This window comes from Colobus angolensis, unplaced genomic scaffold, assembly GCF_000951035.1.
Source record: "Colobus angolensis palliatus isolate OR3802 unplaced genomic scaffold, Cang.pa_1.0 Scaffold637, whole genome shotgun sequence".
Lineage (NCBI taxonomy): Eukaryota > Metazoa > Chordata > Mammalia > Primates > Cercopithecidae > Colobus > Colobus angolensis.
The window spans coordinates 479,734-498,689 of NW_012120010.1; the positions used below are offsets into that span (position 1 = coordinate 479,734).

Here is an 18,956-nt window from a genome sequence, read left to right on the forward strand (position 1 = left end):
ATCCGCCCGTCTCGGCCTCCCAAAGTGCTGGGATTACAGGCTTGAGCCACCGCGCCCGGCCTCAAATACCCAATTTTAAACATGCATTGAATCAAGTGAAATGTAGTTACTCTTCCACTCTCTTTTCTTTCTTAGATATCATATTTCCTCTTTACAAAAATCCTTGGAATACCTTGGTGATCGATATTTGAATATCCTTCTATTTATCTACTCTGCCTCAGGTTGAAGTTTCCTTAGCTCAAGGTAATTCCCCATAGCCACTGGAGTCCTCAGTCAGAGGGAGAGAACTACCAATGCCCTGACCCTACCTTACATTTGTCTCTCAAAGAGCTATAACCAATCCCTTGCCTCCTGAAGAGTTGTATTTATCCTCTTATCTCCCTAAATAGTTACAATTACTAGTTTCTGAGTTCTTCAGTTTGATAAGATTGCATTAATTTTTATGTTCCCCCATTGAATTTTATCTCTGTTGTTTACAACTTATGTTAACTCCCAGAAATACTCCATCCCTGTCTTATTTACTGTCTTTTCCAGTCAATCTAAATTTGAGCAAATGAGATCCAGCCCTGAGACAATATAGATCAGGAAGCTTTGTGGTTAGCTGATAACTAAACCAGTTTTGCAGTTGCATTTGATGCTTTCCAGAACACATCTCCTTTTTCTTTCTTTCCTATTTGAAATAATAGAAAATAGGAACCATGCATGCTGCCCTACTTATCATGTTGCTAGCACAGTCAAGTTTTTACTATCCTGTTTACCACCTTCTCTGCTGTACCTCTGAGGTTCAAGTAGCATAAGAAATAATTTTTGAATCACTTGGATAATAGAGTACTCTTCTCATGGGCACTGCATAGAAGCAGGCATGTTTTTAAGGACATTTAAAGACTAAATTGTTGGCCAAATTATTCAAGAATAAAAATTGCAGTTAGGGATTTTACTTTGGTGAGTTTCATGAGGATAGAAAAAAAAATGACAGTAACCATATAGCTAGTATTTTTCAGAGGCAAACCATGTTAGAACCAACATAGAGGAAGGCATTTTTCATATATTATATTATTTAATCTTCACATTGGTGATACTGGAAAGGCATTGATTTTCCATAATCCAGATGAGAAAATAGATGGTCAGAGAAATCAAGATATTTGCCCAGCAGATCCAATGTCATGTTTGTGGTTCTCTCAAGTCACATTCTCTCTCTTCTTTTTTTTTTTTTTTTTTTTGAGTCAAGTTTTGCTCTTGTTGTCCAGGCTGGAGTGCAATGGCACAATCTCAGCTCACTGCAACCTCCACCTCCCAGGTTCAAGCGATTCCCCTGCCTCAGTGCCTCAGTTACCTGAGTAGCTGGGATTACAGGCATGTACCACGAAGCCCAGCTACTTTTATATTTAGTAGAGACGGGGTTTCACCATGTTGGTCAGGCTGGTCTCGAACTCCTGACCTCAAGTGATCCACCCGCCTCGGTCTCCCAAAGTGCTGGGATTACAGGCGTGAGCCACCGTGCCTGGCCCACATTCTCATAATTACATCACATGTACTCACCTTGATATGAAGGAGGAGTAAATAATGCCATATGTAGTATAGAGAGATATACTTAAGGGTTAAATTGGTGTTCTAAGTATGATAATGCATAAAAGATAGAGAACACAGAATGAGCAGGAGTAAGGAAAAGTTTCTGAGTGGTTAGAAAAATGTGTAATGTCTCTGGTTCTTCACTTCAGTAGTCCAACATTTCTCAGATTGGTTCTTGTTTATGAGTTCTCTGAAACTGAAACAACATCGTTAACAACAACCTCTTGCACTTCTCTGTGTGGTTTCACATACTCAAATGGAAACTTAACATTGTCCAGTGTGACGGAAGTTTGGGTTCTACTTTTGTTATGGCAACAGCTGGTTAGGAAATGGAAGTCTGTGTGTGTTCTGGCAATTTCACCAGTTAAATGATAGTGCACCTGATACTGTGATACAAAAAGTTTATTTATTTATTTGGTTATTTAGCATATGATATTGAGGCAGGAGAACAGGGTCTGGAGACAGGGAATTGAAGGCCAATTGGAGCTAATTTCCTAAAACTAGATCAAAAACGAAAACACCTGGGTCTGGAGGCAGGCACTCTAAGGCCAACTTGTGATCACTTCCTAAAACTGGAGGGAAAGGAAAATCCCTATCTCTCTAAGCCCCACTAACAAAGTAACCAAAACTACTCCCTGCACCACCCCCTTTCCCACTGCATCTCGAATGTAAAAGGAAAGTGCCTCTGATTGCCCACGGGCCAAGTGCAGGCCATTGCCTCATCTGCATAGGTCACCAAATCCACTCTGGCCTCTAAATGGCCACAGGCCAAATCCTTCATCCACATAGTGGATAACCAATCCGGACCTCAAAATGGGGCACTTAAACTCCAGAAAACTTTGTCACCGGGATCTTGAGCTGCTTGCTGGGGCCCGCTCCCACCCTGTGGAGCATTCTCTAGCTTCAGTGAATCCTTACTTTCACCATTTCGTTCCTTTGTTACTTTGCGCACTTTGTTCAGTTCTTTGTTCAACATGCCAAGAACCTGGACATCTCATACTCTAGGCCTGCCTTCTGGTAACAATATGTCTAATATCTTATGGCAGACACTGTACAAAGACTGTATAAGGATGAACACACTAGACAAGTTCCCAGCTCTCTTCAATCTTAGGATCCAGCAGGGGCGCCCCACGCAACTGCACTGACACCATCTAATAAGGGCTGGGTGGATGAGTCCAGAGCTTCGTGGCTGTTAACCATCCCTGCAGTGTCCGTGTTTGCTGAAAGACATGCAGGCAGAATACTGCCACAAAACGTGAAGGAGAGAGAGTCCCTGCTGTAGGGTGACATAGGGGATTCCCTTAGCACATTTCCTAACTGAGAAGTGTCCTTGTTCATTCATTCAGCCCTGCCCCACTCCACTCTCTAGTGAAGCAATTCGGAATCATCTCAGCATTTGCTCAGTTCTCTCTCTTGAGGCCCCAACACTAACACCAGAATATCCCACAGTTAGACCTTGTGTCTTCCTCAACAGGGTCTGCAGGGTTTTGAACAAGTGGTAAAGGCAGTAATTGATAATGTAAGGGAAAGGTGTTTCTTTTTTCTTTCTTTCTTTCTTTTTTTCTTTTTTTAAATCCCAGCTGTTTCTTTATTTAATTACCCTGATCACTACCTGCAGACACTATGACTTTTTCTATTTGTTGATGATGCTGTGTTTGATGATTCCCAAGACTTCATTAGGACTCTATTTATCGTTTTTTTCTACGTTCACTTTTAATTTTCCAGAAATTTTGAGTTACTGTTGCTATCATTTTGTTTTCCAATGGTAGTATAGATATCAAATAATAACAATAGTTCTGTGATTTCAACTGCATTTTGAGGGGGAAGAGACTGAGAAATTGCCCACTCTCTTGAACAGGAAGCTTTTGATTTTAAAATATGACTGCAATAGAAAGGGTTTAAGAAAAGCATTGTTTAAAATTATCATATGTCCTAGCCACCAAAATACATTTTAAAATAATAAAACATATGCTATACAATATTAATATATGTGCTTATATTTTATATGTATGCATATGATATCATATGATGTTAATGTATATGCTCTATGTTAATATGATATTCATATATCCATACTTTTTATATTTACTACAACTTACTAACAATTTCAAAAACTATTAACTTCCAAAGTGAATCCATCTTGAGGCATCTCACAAACAATACCATAATAGAAACCAGCCTTGATAATTTTAAAACTCAAATATCATCATTATCTCATCATTCTCCATTATCCCTATATTTTTCCTGGCCCTAACCTAATAATGAAATCCTATTTTTTCCAATGTAGTTCAATATGCAATTTTAAAATTATTATATTTTAAATAACTAGATCAAAATGATTCTAAAATTACCAAACTGATATGACGATGTTTTTGTGTTATGGAACAGCTCACCTGAGTTTAAAAGTGTAATGAAACACAATTATATTTGAATAACCAAATTATTTGATTGAGCACAGTTACTGCAAGGAGTTGAAATAATATGGAACAAAGTTTTTTTTCAATATATTTAAATTTTTTCCTAATATATTTTTATGCAAGATGCAAGGCATATTGGTCTGTTCCCATGCTGCTAATAAAGACATACCTGAGATTGGGTAATTTATAAAGGAAAGAGGTTTTCTTTTTTTTTGTTCTTCTGTGAGATGGAGTCTTGCTCTGTCACCAGGCTAGAGTGCAGTGGTGTGATCTTGGCTCACTGCAACCTTTGACTCCCGGGTTCAAGCGATTCTCCTGCCTCAGCCTCCCGAGTAGCTGGGATTGCAGGCATGCATCACCACGCCCAGCTAATTTTGTATTTTTAGTAGCGATCACCATGTTGGCAAGGATGGTCTCGAACTCCTGACCTTGTGGTCTGCCCGTCTCGGCCTCCCAAAGTGCTGAGATTACGGGCATGAGCCACGGCGCCAGGCCAGGAAAGAGGTTTAATTGACTTACAGTTCAGCGTGGCTGGGAGACCTCACAAAGTGTTCGATGATGGTGGAATAGGAAGTAAACACGTCTTTCATCACTTGGTGGCAGGAAGGAGAAGAATGAGCAAAAGGAGGGAAAGCCCCTTATGAAACCATTACATTTCAGGAGAACTCAGTCACTATCATGAGAACATGGAGGCATGGAGGTAACTGCCTCTATGATTCAATTACCTCTCACCAGGTCCCTTCCAGGATGTGGGAATTATGGGAACTACAATTCAAGATGAGATTTTGGCCAGAACACAGCCAAACCATTTCACAAGATTACACATGTATTTTTTTTTTTTTTTTTGAGATGGAGTCTCGCTCTGTCTCCCGGGCTGGAGTGCAGTGGCCAGATCTCAGCTCACTGCAAGCTCCGCCTCCCGAGTTCACGCCATTCTCCTGCCTCAGCCTCCCGAGTAGCTGGCACTGCAGGCGCCCGCCACCTCGCCCGGCTAGTTTTTTGTATTTTTTTTTTAGTAGAGACGGGGTTTCACCGTGTTAGCCAGGATGGTCTCGATCTCCTGACCTCGTGATCCACCCGTCTGGCCTCCCAAAGTGCTGGGATTACAGGCTGGAGCCACCGCGCCTGGCCTACAAATGTATTTTTTAAAGAGAGAAAGATATTGACTGACTTGGGAACAAAAATTTTTGCTGATTTTGATGGTACGGGCATGACCCTTAACAATATAAATTTTAAAACTTTTTTCTACCAATTTTCTTAAAAGATTTATCTAGGATGATTTTCCTTATTAGTACTCACAAACTCCTTTACTGTTAGAAGCTTGCTTATTATGTCTGTGTTCCAGAATACATGCATTGTCATAGAGTTAGCACATCAAAATATTTTTCTAAATGGCATTTATTTGTTCAAATGGTAGCAATTTAGTTGAATTTTTTAACGTTAAAAATCTATCAAGCAATATAAGTGCACCGTAAGTGTTAAAAACACTTTAAGCATAGATGTTGTCCTCTAATTAATGTTTAACATTTGCTTGGTGACACAAGTCTAATTCCTTGAATAAAAAGAAAATAAGAAAGATATAATTAATTGCTAATTTTTTAAGTTGATAAGTGATGAAAATATACAAAAAATAATTCTCAATAAAGGCTGGGTTTGTTAGGTATGGGTTCACAAAAAAAAAAAAAAAACAGGAAGAATATAATCGACTTAGAAGCATGCACAGGATTCAGATCACAGCAAAGGAAAGAAAGCTACCCATGTGATGTAGAAGGGATTAGAAAACTGGACTTTCTGAGCTGGCTGTGTTTTAATTAGCTGTGAGAAAATGATATCATCACTACCTTTCTGGGCTCTGATTTTCTCATCTGCAAAGTAAAAAGTTTGCATCTGATAATCACTACATTCTTGATTCCCTAAAAAAGGTTCAAGTATGAGGAATAATGTTCATGAAAGCACAGTGGTAAGAGAGACAACTTTTATGATCAGGCCATGAGAGAAGTGACCCCATTAGAAAGGGCATATTCAGTATTAACTGAAGATAAAGCTTGATTGGTAGCATGATATCAGATTATATAGGGTCTTAAAATCAGGCTGATGAGTATAGATTTGATGTGAAAGTAAATGTGCAACCACTGGACCTTTGGAGACAGAAGAGCTGCAGAATAAATGCAGTACTTAAAGAAGAGTAATCAGATAGTGAAGTGGGTGGATTTCCCCCCATTGATGGATTGATTGGAAAAGGGAGACCCTGGGGTTAGAGTAGCCACTCAGGAGGTATAACTAAGCTGGAGGATGAAGTATATCCAGCACTTTATGATGGTCAAGAACCTTGTGATCTCTTCGTGGTTGTACTTCTGATGTCATAGAGGACAAACATCTGCTCCAATAATCACTTTCCTCATTTGTATGATGAGGGAGTGCTGGCCTGTCAATACAACTCTAAAATTTTATAATTCTCTGGAGACAAATTATTCTTTATATTGCAAAACAAGATTATTTGGTTTTTACCGAAGGAAGAACCAAATAGTAATTTATTTTTTATTTAATATTTAGAAATATGAATTTCATTGTGGATGGTGAAGCTTTTTTAGAGAAAGCATGTGTGGGTATGTGTGTGCATGAGTCCCATATCATTTTTCTTATTTGTAGTAGTATCCTATCAGGTACTCTAAATCAATTAGCAACTGCAACTTTGTCATGTGGATTTTATTTCACTCTATTTTTGTTGAGATCATCCTTTCAGTATCACATTGCGAATGACTCAACTGCGGTAGATGAAATCCTTTCACAACACAGTTATGCTGACTTCTTCCAAGATTCATTCCTGTAGGTTTTATCAGCAGGAAAACAGCTCCCAGTATGAGTGACCTCCAGGATAAACAGGAAGCCAGCTGTGATTAGAAATATCTTTTAGTGGATTTGTACCACCCAGAGGCGATCATGAAACTTTAAATCTTTGACAAAATACAAGTCAAATAGAAGAAGGAAAGGCAAACAGACTTCTATGGGAAAGAAATTTTGGTGCAAAATTTGATCCAAATACAGTAAGATTCCTCTTTCCTCCTCCCTTCTTAGCATAAGACAAATGACTAATGCTAGACAATGAAATAAGGAATATTAACTTGCTTTATAATTGCTGTGGATTTCAATGGGATATAGGTTTATCTAAAAGTTAAACTAGACCTGGCCTTACATGTACAGGAATGAATAAGTAACTAAAAGCTTTATCCGTTTAGTTTAAGGATTTGATTCCCTTTCCCTTTTATCTTCATCCTCCTGCCTCCAATCCTCACTCCCCTTAAAGTGCATATCATCCAGGGAATAGTAACATATTTTAAAATATTTAGCTTAAAGTAAGTAATTAACCAAGTGATAATATAATTACCTGTTGGGCTTTGATCCAGGCACTGTCCCTAGTGCTTTGGAGAATATGATGAGAGTCTAGTGATGGGAATGAGAGTAAAACACATGTAATTTCAATAGAAAGGCGTAAGTGCCAAAATCCAAGGACAGTTCAGTACTGAGCATGCCTGGCAAAAGAGAACAAAACTAGAAGAAAGCTGTCAAAAACCATTTTTATAAAATCTCCTTTAAAATAGATAAAATACTTCAAATGGAAGCAAAGCTCCAGCTCTCAAAAAGAAGGGACAAAAAGAATTTGTCCCCCCAAACTGATCCAGACTAATTGATTTGTACCCTATTTCCAACTCACATATTCAATCCAAAAGGCTTGTCCACTGAGTCTGTCACAACTACCGCATTTAGATTCTAATCTTTCACCTAAGCCATATTTCCAGTTATCTATGGATAGTTCCATTTGGATGTCTAATATTAACTCTAACTAGACAAGTAGAACTCTGTGTGGGACATGATGGCTCTTAAGTTATTTACTTTCTCAATCAGCTGATCTCTGTCATTACAATCACCAGATCCAGGGCTACAAAAACTGGAACCATATTTAATTTAATTTAATTCTTTCTTTCCTTGGCGAGGCAGTGGTATCAATGTGTCTCTGATTTTCTATTTGATAGCTCCAAGACTACGGCCATCTCATTTAATATCTCTATGCTTTTTTTTAATATATATCTAATGTGAGATATGTTTTTCATGTCATTTTTTCATAATTCCTTTCTCTCCATTTTTCTTTATTGTGATCTCTCATTCAAAAATTTTCCCCCCTTTTCTTTCTCCTTTTGTGAAACCTCACCTCAGAATTACTGTGAAAGCCTTCATGGTTTTCTCCCTGCTCTCAATGGCCCTTTCCTCCACTGTGACTCTCACCATTGCCAAACCAATCCTACTAAAATAAGGCTGCCTGCTTGTTACTTTCCTCCTGACAAAAATCTCCTGAGTTCTAGTTCCCCTCACATGTGCTCCTGGCTGTTATTTTGTGCTAATCTCATTGCAATGGGACTGACTTCATGAGCCAGCAATTGCTGCAGCTGCCCAGGGTCCCAAGCCCAGAAGTGCATTGCACTTGTTTTAATGTATTACTCTTGCTGTCTTGAAATTCTTAATTATTTTTGAACAAGTAGCCTCACATTTTCATTTTTGCATGGGGATCTACAAATTATGCAGCTATTCCTGCATTACAACCTTAATGCTTATTCAAATTGTATTTAGTTAAGAGTTTTCCAGGAGCCATCATTATAGTTGGATTCCAAGCACCCTTCAAGCCTCCAGTTTCAATGCCAACAACTAAACTAAAAATATTTTAAACATCATTATCAATTATTACACACTAATCATTTTCTACGGAATAATTTTCTATTATCTTACTTGAAGCTTCCATCAGTATTATTGAGTATGACTATGAAATGTTTGACAAGGCTTACATTGAAAAACACAATCACGGATTAGTCTTAGAGAACCTGATACTGCAGATCTAGTTGGGTTGACACTGGGGATGTTGTCTCTTATCTCAACCCCAAGAAGAGAAATTGCCTTCAGCTCTCAGTGCTTAGGGGACATTTGTGTCAAATTAATATGTTGTTATTGATAACAAAAGTGATATAATTGATCATGTTTTCATTGTAGCTTGGGTTGTTTAGATGTTCAGAGTCACATTGTAAATCAAACTCTGTCTCCTCACTCCATCCTGGTTCTGATGCTCTAATTTTTATTTGTCATATATTATATATAATGACATACATGACATATATGTGACAATATATATGACAAATATATATATGACAAATAAAAATATATATCTCCATATTTTAGTTTTATTATATGTATTTATTTTACCAATCTCAAATCTTACACAACTGTCATATATAAGTGCTCAATAAATATTTGATGAATGAGTTAGGCACAGCACAAGCAATATTCCATGATAAAATGCATTCCTAAAAATATGTGTCAAATACTAAAAAACAAATGATAGGTTATCTTCTCTGAAAACTGTAAAATGGTATTTGTTAATTATATTTTGACTTTTAGGCACAATCTTTGACCTCACATTATCGGCATTTATAAAAGCTGTTTGTTCATTTTCATTTCAATTGACATAACCACTTTAAGGCATCAGATTGAGACTGAGAAACCACCACTCCTACTTATTGCAATCCTTTTGCTTTGCATAAATTATAGTAAATTTATGATACCTAGACTTGAATCCTGTAGAATTGTTTCTATACTTTCATTAAAAAGATGCAAATAAAAGAAACAGCAATCACATGATTCTGTGCTATGCCACCCTCCAAAAATTCAGCTATTGAAGGCTAAGCAAGTCCTAGATGATTAACTACTATGCAAATGATGAATTCGGACTATGAAAGGCTATTTAAGAGTGAGCATATATAATCTTTGGAAGTGAGGTTACCTGAAAGTTGAGGAGTTCTGTACAAATAATAAACTTAAGGAAGAACATCACATCCTTTTCCCTACCAGGCCCTCTTTGCCTTCCCTCTGAAAACTGTTCCTGCCATTTTCTCAACCCCAAGGTTCATTTAGATCTTAATTATTATTCATTCAATTTATCTTGGCTTGGTTGTGTTTCTCCTACCACTTGGTACAGTGTTAAGTATATGACTGACTGACTTTTTAATTTACTATTTTTTTTCCATAAGGAGAACAAATATGGACATGTGGTTCATTAAAGAGGTGGCCAAAAGGGATTCAGATCAATATATGTAATGCTATCTGTGTGCCCTTACTGGGAGTGGTTAATAAGCTGGTCTGGATATAGTGCTAGTGCTTTTTGAATATAGTGAGGCATTCGTATCTTTGTAGTACTGCTACTTGAATGCAATGGGGAGCTGGCCCAGTTCCTACATTTTCTAATACCTGCTTAAAATTCTTACCCTGATAATCAAGAAGCTGGAATATGAGATTCATCAAAAATTCTGTATTCATTTTCTGAATATAGAAAAATTATCACACAATTTTAATACAAGGGAGTGTATCAAAGGCAACTGATCAAACTGGAATGCTGTACTCAGAATAGCTCTGAAAATATTAGAAATGCTTATATTTGTAGCATTTTATTCAAAGGGTCTGTTACATAAATATGTTGCTACTTATAGATAGCAGATGGAATCTAGAAATGTTCCTGAATAATTAACCAACAAGTTTCATTTATAGCAGGAAGCAAATGAAGATGGTATTAACATTCAGGATACACTAAACAGAAAGTATAGGGATCTTTAATTCATGGGTGAATGAAGGCGGAAGCAACATGTTGAACACAGCATTTTTAAAGTGATTTCCTTATCATATATTATTAAGTTAATACATAGTAAAGAGATTTTGTTCAAATCTCTGGGTCCCATCAGCCTCTACTGCATCTTCTAGTAACACACACACACACACACACACACACACACACACACACACACCACACAGAAACTTGTATACGTGTTGTGTAAAGAGTTGGTATAGAAAAGGTCATCTAAGATAAAACATCCCCCCCATTCATTATGATAGCTTCATTACATCTGTTTTATTGGTGGAAAGATTTTCTGTTTGGGAAAAAGAAGCTTAATACTTTTCTGATGAAGCTTATATAAAAAACACTGCCACATTTATATTTAATGCAGCTAAATGAGGATTTCATGCCTGTTCTCCCAGTGAAAGTTTCTATTTTGCCAGATTTGTACCAGAGATAATAATAGGCTTGATTTGTATTGTATTTAAAAAATTCATCAAAGCATTTTCACATCTCTTCTCTCATTTGAGCTTTTCTACTGCCCTGTAAGACTGGTTAAGTGTATGTCCTAATCCATCTTTAACAAAAGGGGAAATTGAGGCACAAAGAGGTTATGTGACATGTCAGAAGACATGCTCTAAGTAACAGTCCTAGAGGTCATGCACTATGACTACCTTTCGCTGCTTCCAGGATATAAAGACCACTCTAGAGCATACATTCAGTTATGTATTCCTACAGATAGGTGCAAAACAAAAATCATCCAAATTGTAAAGTATGTATGCTGGAACTTTATACCTAGAGATTCCAATTTAGATCAGATGTTATTCCATGACATATCTATTTATAATGTGATATGTGTGCAACTTTGAATCTGGTTAACAAGCACTGTTGGACCTTTATTCATTCAATCATCCAATATTCTCTGTGAATTTTGCCTTCTGTAATTTGCTTATCTTCCTAACAGGTTGTTACGCTTTATCAAATTTGTTAGTCATTTCTTTATGGCATATTTTTGTTGAAGTCGTCAAATGCATTGCTCTTTTTCTTATGTCTCACATAGAAATATATTCCTTCAGTTCAAATTTAAGAAACAATCTACAATTGAACAACAAAAAGAACCAACCCCTTCAAAGAAAACTACTACATTCTTCATGACAAAATAAAATCAATTTGTAGAAGACAATATATAAATGAATATAAAACACAGGACATGTTGCTCGTAACACATAAATAATAAATACAAATAAAAGGAACATGATGTTTCAATTCTACAATTTGCAAAAGTAGAACAATTTGATAAGCAGTATCGTTGAAAATGAGGATAAATAGTCACATTTACATAACATTGGAGAAAGTATTGTTGACACAATGTCTTTGGCATTGAGATTGGCAATATTTCTCAAAAGTAAAATACGTGTTCTTTTTGGTCTAGAAATACTGTTTCTCAGGTATAGATAAATCTGTGCAATGTTTAAGAATATATGTATCACAGTATTTTCTATAATAAGAATAAAAGGAGGCCATCTAAATGCCTGTTCATAGATAAGTAGCTAAATTAATTATGGTACATGTATAAAAAGAATTATGATGTCTCTATAAAAAAGAATAAGCAATATTTATATATACTTATATAGAATAGTTTCCAAGGTAGAGTAGGGCTATTACATTTTAATTAAAGATATATATTTTGTTTCCCATTGAGTTTAGAATGATATATAAAGGAAGAAGGAACATGTATATGCTTGTATGTACACAGACAGTAGTGTAAAGTTAAAGAAGCTATTAACTGATGCATTTGAAAAGGAAAACTAGAAGTTTGAGGTGGGAAGAAAACTAAATTGGTACTAGATACATCTGTACCATTTAAATATTTTGCTAATATTTATATTTGTTAATTTTCAAAAAGGACTAGACGATTGAAAATCAAAAACTTTAGTACTGAAAATAATAATCGGAAAATAGCATAAACTTTAAATTGTAAAATAGATCTTTTCCAGTTTAGCTTGCATTTGTATTATTTTAATCATACACAACTGATATAACAGATCTAATTATGTTTTCCTAAAGATCAAACATATTTCCAAGATGATCCTATCATTTCTTTTCCAAAGAAATGTAATTATGAGTTTGAGAAACATCAGTTATCATTTTCAGTCCATACTTCTCTAGTCAAGTCCTGTCAATTATGGAGTTTTGATTCAGACATAGGGTTTCAAAATCGGAGTATGTCAGAACTATGAAGGATCTCAGATATTTTATTACTCAATCGTGGTTCAGGAATGAAACGTGGATCCAATAGAATGTTTTTGTCTCCCAAATTAGTACATTTCACTCACGTAGTGAAATTTAGGATTGAGTTAAAATAAAATTTAATGCTAAGTAATTTGATACAGTGAGAGTCAGGTAACATGAGTTTTTTTGAACCAACTCTATATCATGTTGTTGTCGGTCTTTGGACAAGTCTCTTGTCCTCTCTGTGATCCAGTTCTTGCAACTTAGAAATGACTGCTGAAACTGATGCAAACACTGTTTGCATTTATTCCATATTTACTGAAAATGATTGGTGAAATTCACTTATTAACTCAGGAATTTATTAACTTTATCAGTCTCTGGACTTGCAACCACCCTAGTTTTCCAGCGTTCCTGGATCTACATAAATGCTCCCATCTTTCAAGCTAGCTTAAATCAAAATAACATTTATTTAAACAATTACTCTGAGTAGGGCATTTTGTGAGTTCTTATAAACATTTTGCTAGGTAAAGAAGTCCCATTTTCTCAAATTCTTCAAACACAGTTAAAACCCACCAAAACTTTTATTTCTTTGATTACTTATAGCAAAAATTGTCCAAGTCACAATATGCTCTTTTGTTCTTTCATTGCTTATTTCACAGACAGAAGTTAAGTTTTATATTTTCCATTGCTTCTATCTAATTAGCCATGGCCATTTTAACAGTAGTTTCAGAATAAAAGTGAATAAAAACAGATATTTTAGACTTAAAGGAACTTTCCAAATTGTAATTCAGACCAAATATTGAATTTTCAGTCACTGAGAAGTTGTAGTTGAAAGAAGATGAAAGAGTCAGCAGAATGTAGAAATTGATCCATCCCTCAGCAATCTAGATCCTTCTGTTTATGTACCTTCATGAGACAAATCTAACACCCAAATAAGTAACTGGATCTGGAATAATCAATGCTAATAACTTTTTCCATTCACAAGGAAGACCAAGGTCTAACTCTAATTCATTTTCATATTTTTGAGTAGAAAAATTTGTTCCCCCAGATTCCTTGGCAGACTTATGGCGAATCCCCTATAAAAACTTACTTTCGTTTGCAAAGTGAAGCCAACTTCCTTAGATTATACATTTTTTTCTTCAATGTTTCTAGAAAAGAAAATTGGTTCCAAAAATATCTGAAATATGTAATTTAAAGAATATCTAGCCTGGGTTCAAATAAACTTAATGATTGGAGTATAAACATTTAGATTCTTTTTTTTAAAGTGTGGTCATTACAAATTAAAAAAATATATATCTTTATACAATCCCTAAGAGTCCATGAGTAAAAATTGCTGTTTAATATGTTTTCCTAAGATCTCATAAATGAAATCTCCTGTGATTAAATATCAATCTTCTTAATAGTTTAAAACATTCAAATTTCATAATGATTACATTTAAACCTCATATTAATTAGCTATATTGACAGCCCATAACTAAATTTTTTTTTTTTTTCCTGCAGGCAGAATTCACAGCCATGCGGGAGCAGTACATGCGAGGTGGGGAAGGCTTCATTATCTGCTACTCTGTCACTGACCGTCAATCATTTCAGGAGGCTGCCAAGTTTAAAGAGCTCATTTTCCAGGTCCGCCATACCTATGAAATTCCCCTGGTGTTGGTGGGTAACAAAATTGACCTGGAACAGTTCCGCCAGGTGAGTGCCAATTTCATCTGGTAGCTTCTGTCTTTTGCTCTGAGAATACATAGTACAAAATATGGCTGCTTTCCAAGGTTCACATCGAGAATTATGAGAAAGAAATTATGCACATGATTTTTCTAATAAGTCATGGTGGTCACATGGTAAATTGTGTTGTTCTCCATAATATATTTGACCACATATGCTATTTTGTAGAGTGTCCTTGCTAGTGCCCCATCCCCTAGGATCTGGGATTATATACTGAATACAGTAGAAATGATTCTTGTTGACTTCTGAAGTGTGGCCTTAAGAGTTCTGCAGTTTCTGCCATTGTCACTTGAACTGCTCACCCTTGAGTACAAGTAAAGAAGCCCAAACTAACCATGAGAAGATAGTCATGTGGACAAAGTGAAATTCAGGCTCATAGCTGTCCCTGCGCTGCCAAGACACTACACATGTGGGCAAAGACACAAAAAAACATGAAAAATGCATGTTTCAGCACTGGCCACCATATAACTGTAACTTCATAAGATAGCAAGCCAATCCACATGGAACAGGAAATCTCCCAGGTAAGCCTTGTCTGGATGCGTGACCTAGAGAATCAGTGACAAATAAAACGAAATTGTTTACGCTACCATGTTTTGGGGGTAATTTTTCATGCAGCAATAGATGATCAAAACAGAATATTTCCCTCCTTCCAGAATTAGAACAAGCCACTACTTCTTAGATTGCATCAGAAATTACTCTTACATACCATCCATTTCCTTCAGGCTGCATCTGCTATATCAATGTGATCAATAGATAGTCTCAAAACTTCTCCAAACAAACAAAATTGATAAGGAAGAAACTATGTCTATCTTAGATTGAGATTCATTACCATAACTTACATAGTTCATTCATTATATTTTATTCTCATCTGGTCAGACACTACTTCTTGGGCAATAACAGACGACCGAACTATGATGGCTTCCTCCCTGAGATCTCAAGATAGTAATGATAAATCAGTTGCCCTGGTTCAAGAATCAGGCAAATCATATCACAGTTCCACTCGCATGACTCACATTGTACAAAGTAATATTACTGAGAAGTGGCATGCAAATCAAATTTTTGTAAATCTAATTCTGTAAATTGAGTTGCTTTGTTACAAATTGAGATGCTTCATCTTTCTTTTCACTGACCTTAAGTTTGAACTGGCTTTTAATAGTTCATGTTATTCCAGTTAATGATTTATTGTTAGCCTATTTAAAGTAGTCAACTAATAAAACCTTTTACTAATGTAGGAATCTTCACTAAAACAAATAGTTGTCTCCTATCTTAAGGATATTATAAATATGGATTTTCATGCCTAATACGTTTTAAGTTTTCTTAAATTGAAAAGATCTCATACAGAGTCCATGTTTACAAGTTGATGTTTAACAGGGAACGTATTTATATGATTTAGTGCAATGCATTTTTGTGGTGACATTGTTGTATATTCTACTTGAGAATCTAAGCATCTTAAAATGGCAGCTAATTATTGTTTTAGGAACTATACTATTTGTTCATCTCTTCTGCAACTGTTCTGCTGTCTTACTTTGCTATTTCTCTTTCTCCAAAGACATGTTCAGCATAATATGGTTGCATTTCTATGGGTTAGAATTCAAGTTTATCTCATCAGTTAAATATGAATCTATTCTTAGCTACTTGGCACAAAGGAAGAAAGTTGGAGGCTTGGTAGCTGAACCTTTCCTATACTCCTCTGAAGAGTGCTAGTGCTTTACTTTTTCTTAGGACCTCTAGGAACTAGCGTGACAAAGCACCCTAAATGTACCATCAAGTAAACATATGCCCATTTTGTTGCACTTCTAAGAATTCCTGGAGAACAAAAACCTCTGATTGGGTTTCAGTTAGGAAAGCTACAAGTGACTCTGAAAAACTAGTGAATTTGAAAACATTCAGGTAACATTTTTTCAGGCGAAAAATCAACTAAACTTTCTCTACAATGATTACTCTTCATGACTCCAAAGCTGGCTGACATTTACTTTTCCCTCCCTCTCCAGGCCCTGTCTTATCAGTCTCAAAGGTGATCCTTAGGATCTCACAAAGGCATGTTTATCAGAACCCCTATCCCAGCCTGGATAATTAGCTGCTCCTTTCAGATTAGCAGTGAAGTGAATCACAAGCATTACAAATGTCACTGAAATAAAAACCCAGGAAAAGATATTAAGATGTGTAACTGCAGATTTGATAGTCTTTTCCTTGTAGATAAAAGCAAGTACTGTAAACAAGATAGTCACAGAAAGTGCAAAAACCATGAAAACACAAATTGCAATCTTTGTAAAAATGTTCGTGTACCACTGTCTCCAATAATGAAATGTTGATGTAAAAATTTGGCTTCTGGCTGTGGTTGTGATAGCAATAATTATTCTTAAAACTGCAGAGTGGTTTTTTCTTAGCAAAATTATTTCAATTCGTACTTTATTTTAATCTTGTAACTGCCCTGTGTATTTATAAGCCAATCATTTGAAGAATGAGGACATCTGACAAATGAATATATTGATAGCAATTGACTTTACTAAACTATTGCAGCTAGTGACAAAATTAAGACTAAAACACTATCACATTGTATTCTTTTGGTTCATCAGTATTTGAAAAGTTACGTCTCTGTTTCTTCATTTAAAAAAAAAGCAAACTCAAAGAAAAATAAAGATACTGACACCTAGATGTTTTGCAGCTCAAAAGAATTCTGTAAGGATTCCTAGAGTGATAAAGTTAAACTCTGAAAGGTGAAATTACGCTGGTGCTATTGTTTAGTGGTGAGAGGCAAAGGAGTAGGATTCTCACTGAGCAACTCTTATTCCTTATCACCCTACATTGAAAGAGTTTTGGAGGGAAAGAATTCTGATGGTTGAAGCTGCTTCTTTTCATATTTGGTAAGAATAGGTGCCTGTATTCTTAATGCATTTTGGGAAACCCCAGGGCCCTTTCTACAAAAGATAAAAAATAAAGAGACAACGAGTTTTAGTGTATTATGTGTTTATCATTATTCACCTCCTTGAGCTTTAATGTGGAAGGACTCAAATGATAGTATTTAATCTGTCATCAATATTCATTTTGATGGTGATATTACTGAGGATACATTTAGTGTTTTCAAGGCTCTGTGCTGGGCATGTTAACACGTAAGATTTTATTTAATCCTCACCACAAGACCATGAAGTAGTCTCCTTTATACCTATTTACATATGAGTCAACTGAATCTCTAATACATTCAATAACTTGTTCAAGGTCACATAGGTAGTTAGAGTTGAGAGACAAAACCCAGTGTGTTCTGGCTTAAAATCTCACTATGTCTTATGGTTGGCCTACAAACCATCATCATTTTATCATGAATTTATTTTTTATGTCAGCTTCAAGATACTAGCATGCTTCTCAGAGCAATAGCATCTTATGGACAAGGAGGAGCAGGAAGAATCAGGATAATAATTCTTGGGGTTTGCAGTGGGCAGTTCCAGGCCATGGACAAGCCAGTAATAGCCCAAAGTTGGTTTCCTTACCCTTTTGGTGTGAGGAAAAATAAAGGTAAGGAAATGGGTTTCAAAATGACTGGAAAGTTCTGTTTTATAACAGCCAAAAATTCTGTCCAAAGTTTATCCAGGCTATTCTAAAGCCTGTCTTAATTCCTGAACAACATGAGGGCCTTGAGCTCCCGTGGTCTTTGTCCCTATTCATGCAGGCTTCTGTCTTCCCACTGGAGAGCAGAAGGAGATAATATCCGATTTCTCTTTTTCCAAAACCCTGACCGGCTGTGTAAAGTAGAAGTAGGCTATGAATGAAGTAAATTTCAGGGATTTGCAAGCTAGATTAGAAAGTTTTACGTCAATTGCAGACCACAAACTTTTTTTTTGTGATGGATTCTCGCTCTGTCACCCAGGCTGGAGTGCAGTGGCGTAATTTCTGCTCACGGCAGTTTCCACCTCTCAGGTTCAGGTTCACCTCCTGCTTCAGTCTCCCCAGTAGCTGGGATTACAGGTGCCCACCAACATGCCCAGATAATTTTTGTATTTTTAGTAGAGATGGGGTTTCACTATGTTGGCCAGGCTGGTCTCCAGTAATGACCTCAGGTGATCCACCTCAGGTGATCCACCCGCCTCAGCCGCCCGAAGTGCTGGGATTACAGGCGTGAGCCACAGGGCTGGCCAAATTGTTTTATCCTGAACATAGACAAACCTTTTGGTCTCAACAGCCTAATTGCAGTTTAATTCTCAGCTTTAGGCCTTGAAACTATGCTTCCCACAGTCTACATAACTCTTGAAGTACCGAGTTGAAATCATGAAAGGCCTTTATTTATTCTTTAGTGAGATATCTAATTAAAATAGTTTCTTTATGTAAGGGGTATTTGGAATTGTGAGAATTAGGAATTACTGGATTTAAAAAAG

General features: G+C 36.2%; 1 protein-coding gene across 1 annotated transcript in view; it reads left to right on the plus strand.

Moving 5' to 3' along the window:
• Nucleotides 1-14,583, plus strand: part of RIT2 (Ras-like without CAAX 2) — a 216,994-nt gene extending 202,411 nt beyond the window's left edge. Inside the window, exon 4 of the mRNA XM_011963948.1 lies at nucleotides 14,368-14,583. Coding sequence (XP_011819338.1) covers nucleotides 14,368-14,583 — 216 coding nt within the window. The remainder of the gene's footprint in view (nucleotides 1-14,367) is intronic.
• The last annotated feature ends 4,373 nt before the right edge of the window (nucleotides 14,584-18,956 follow it).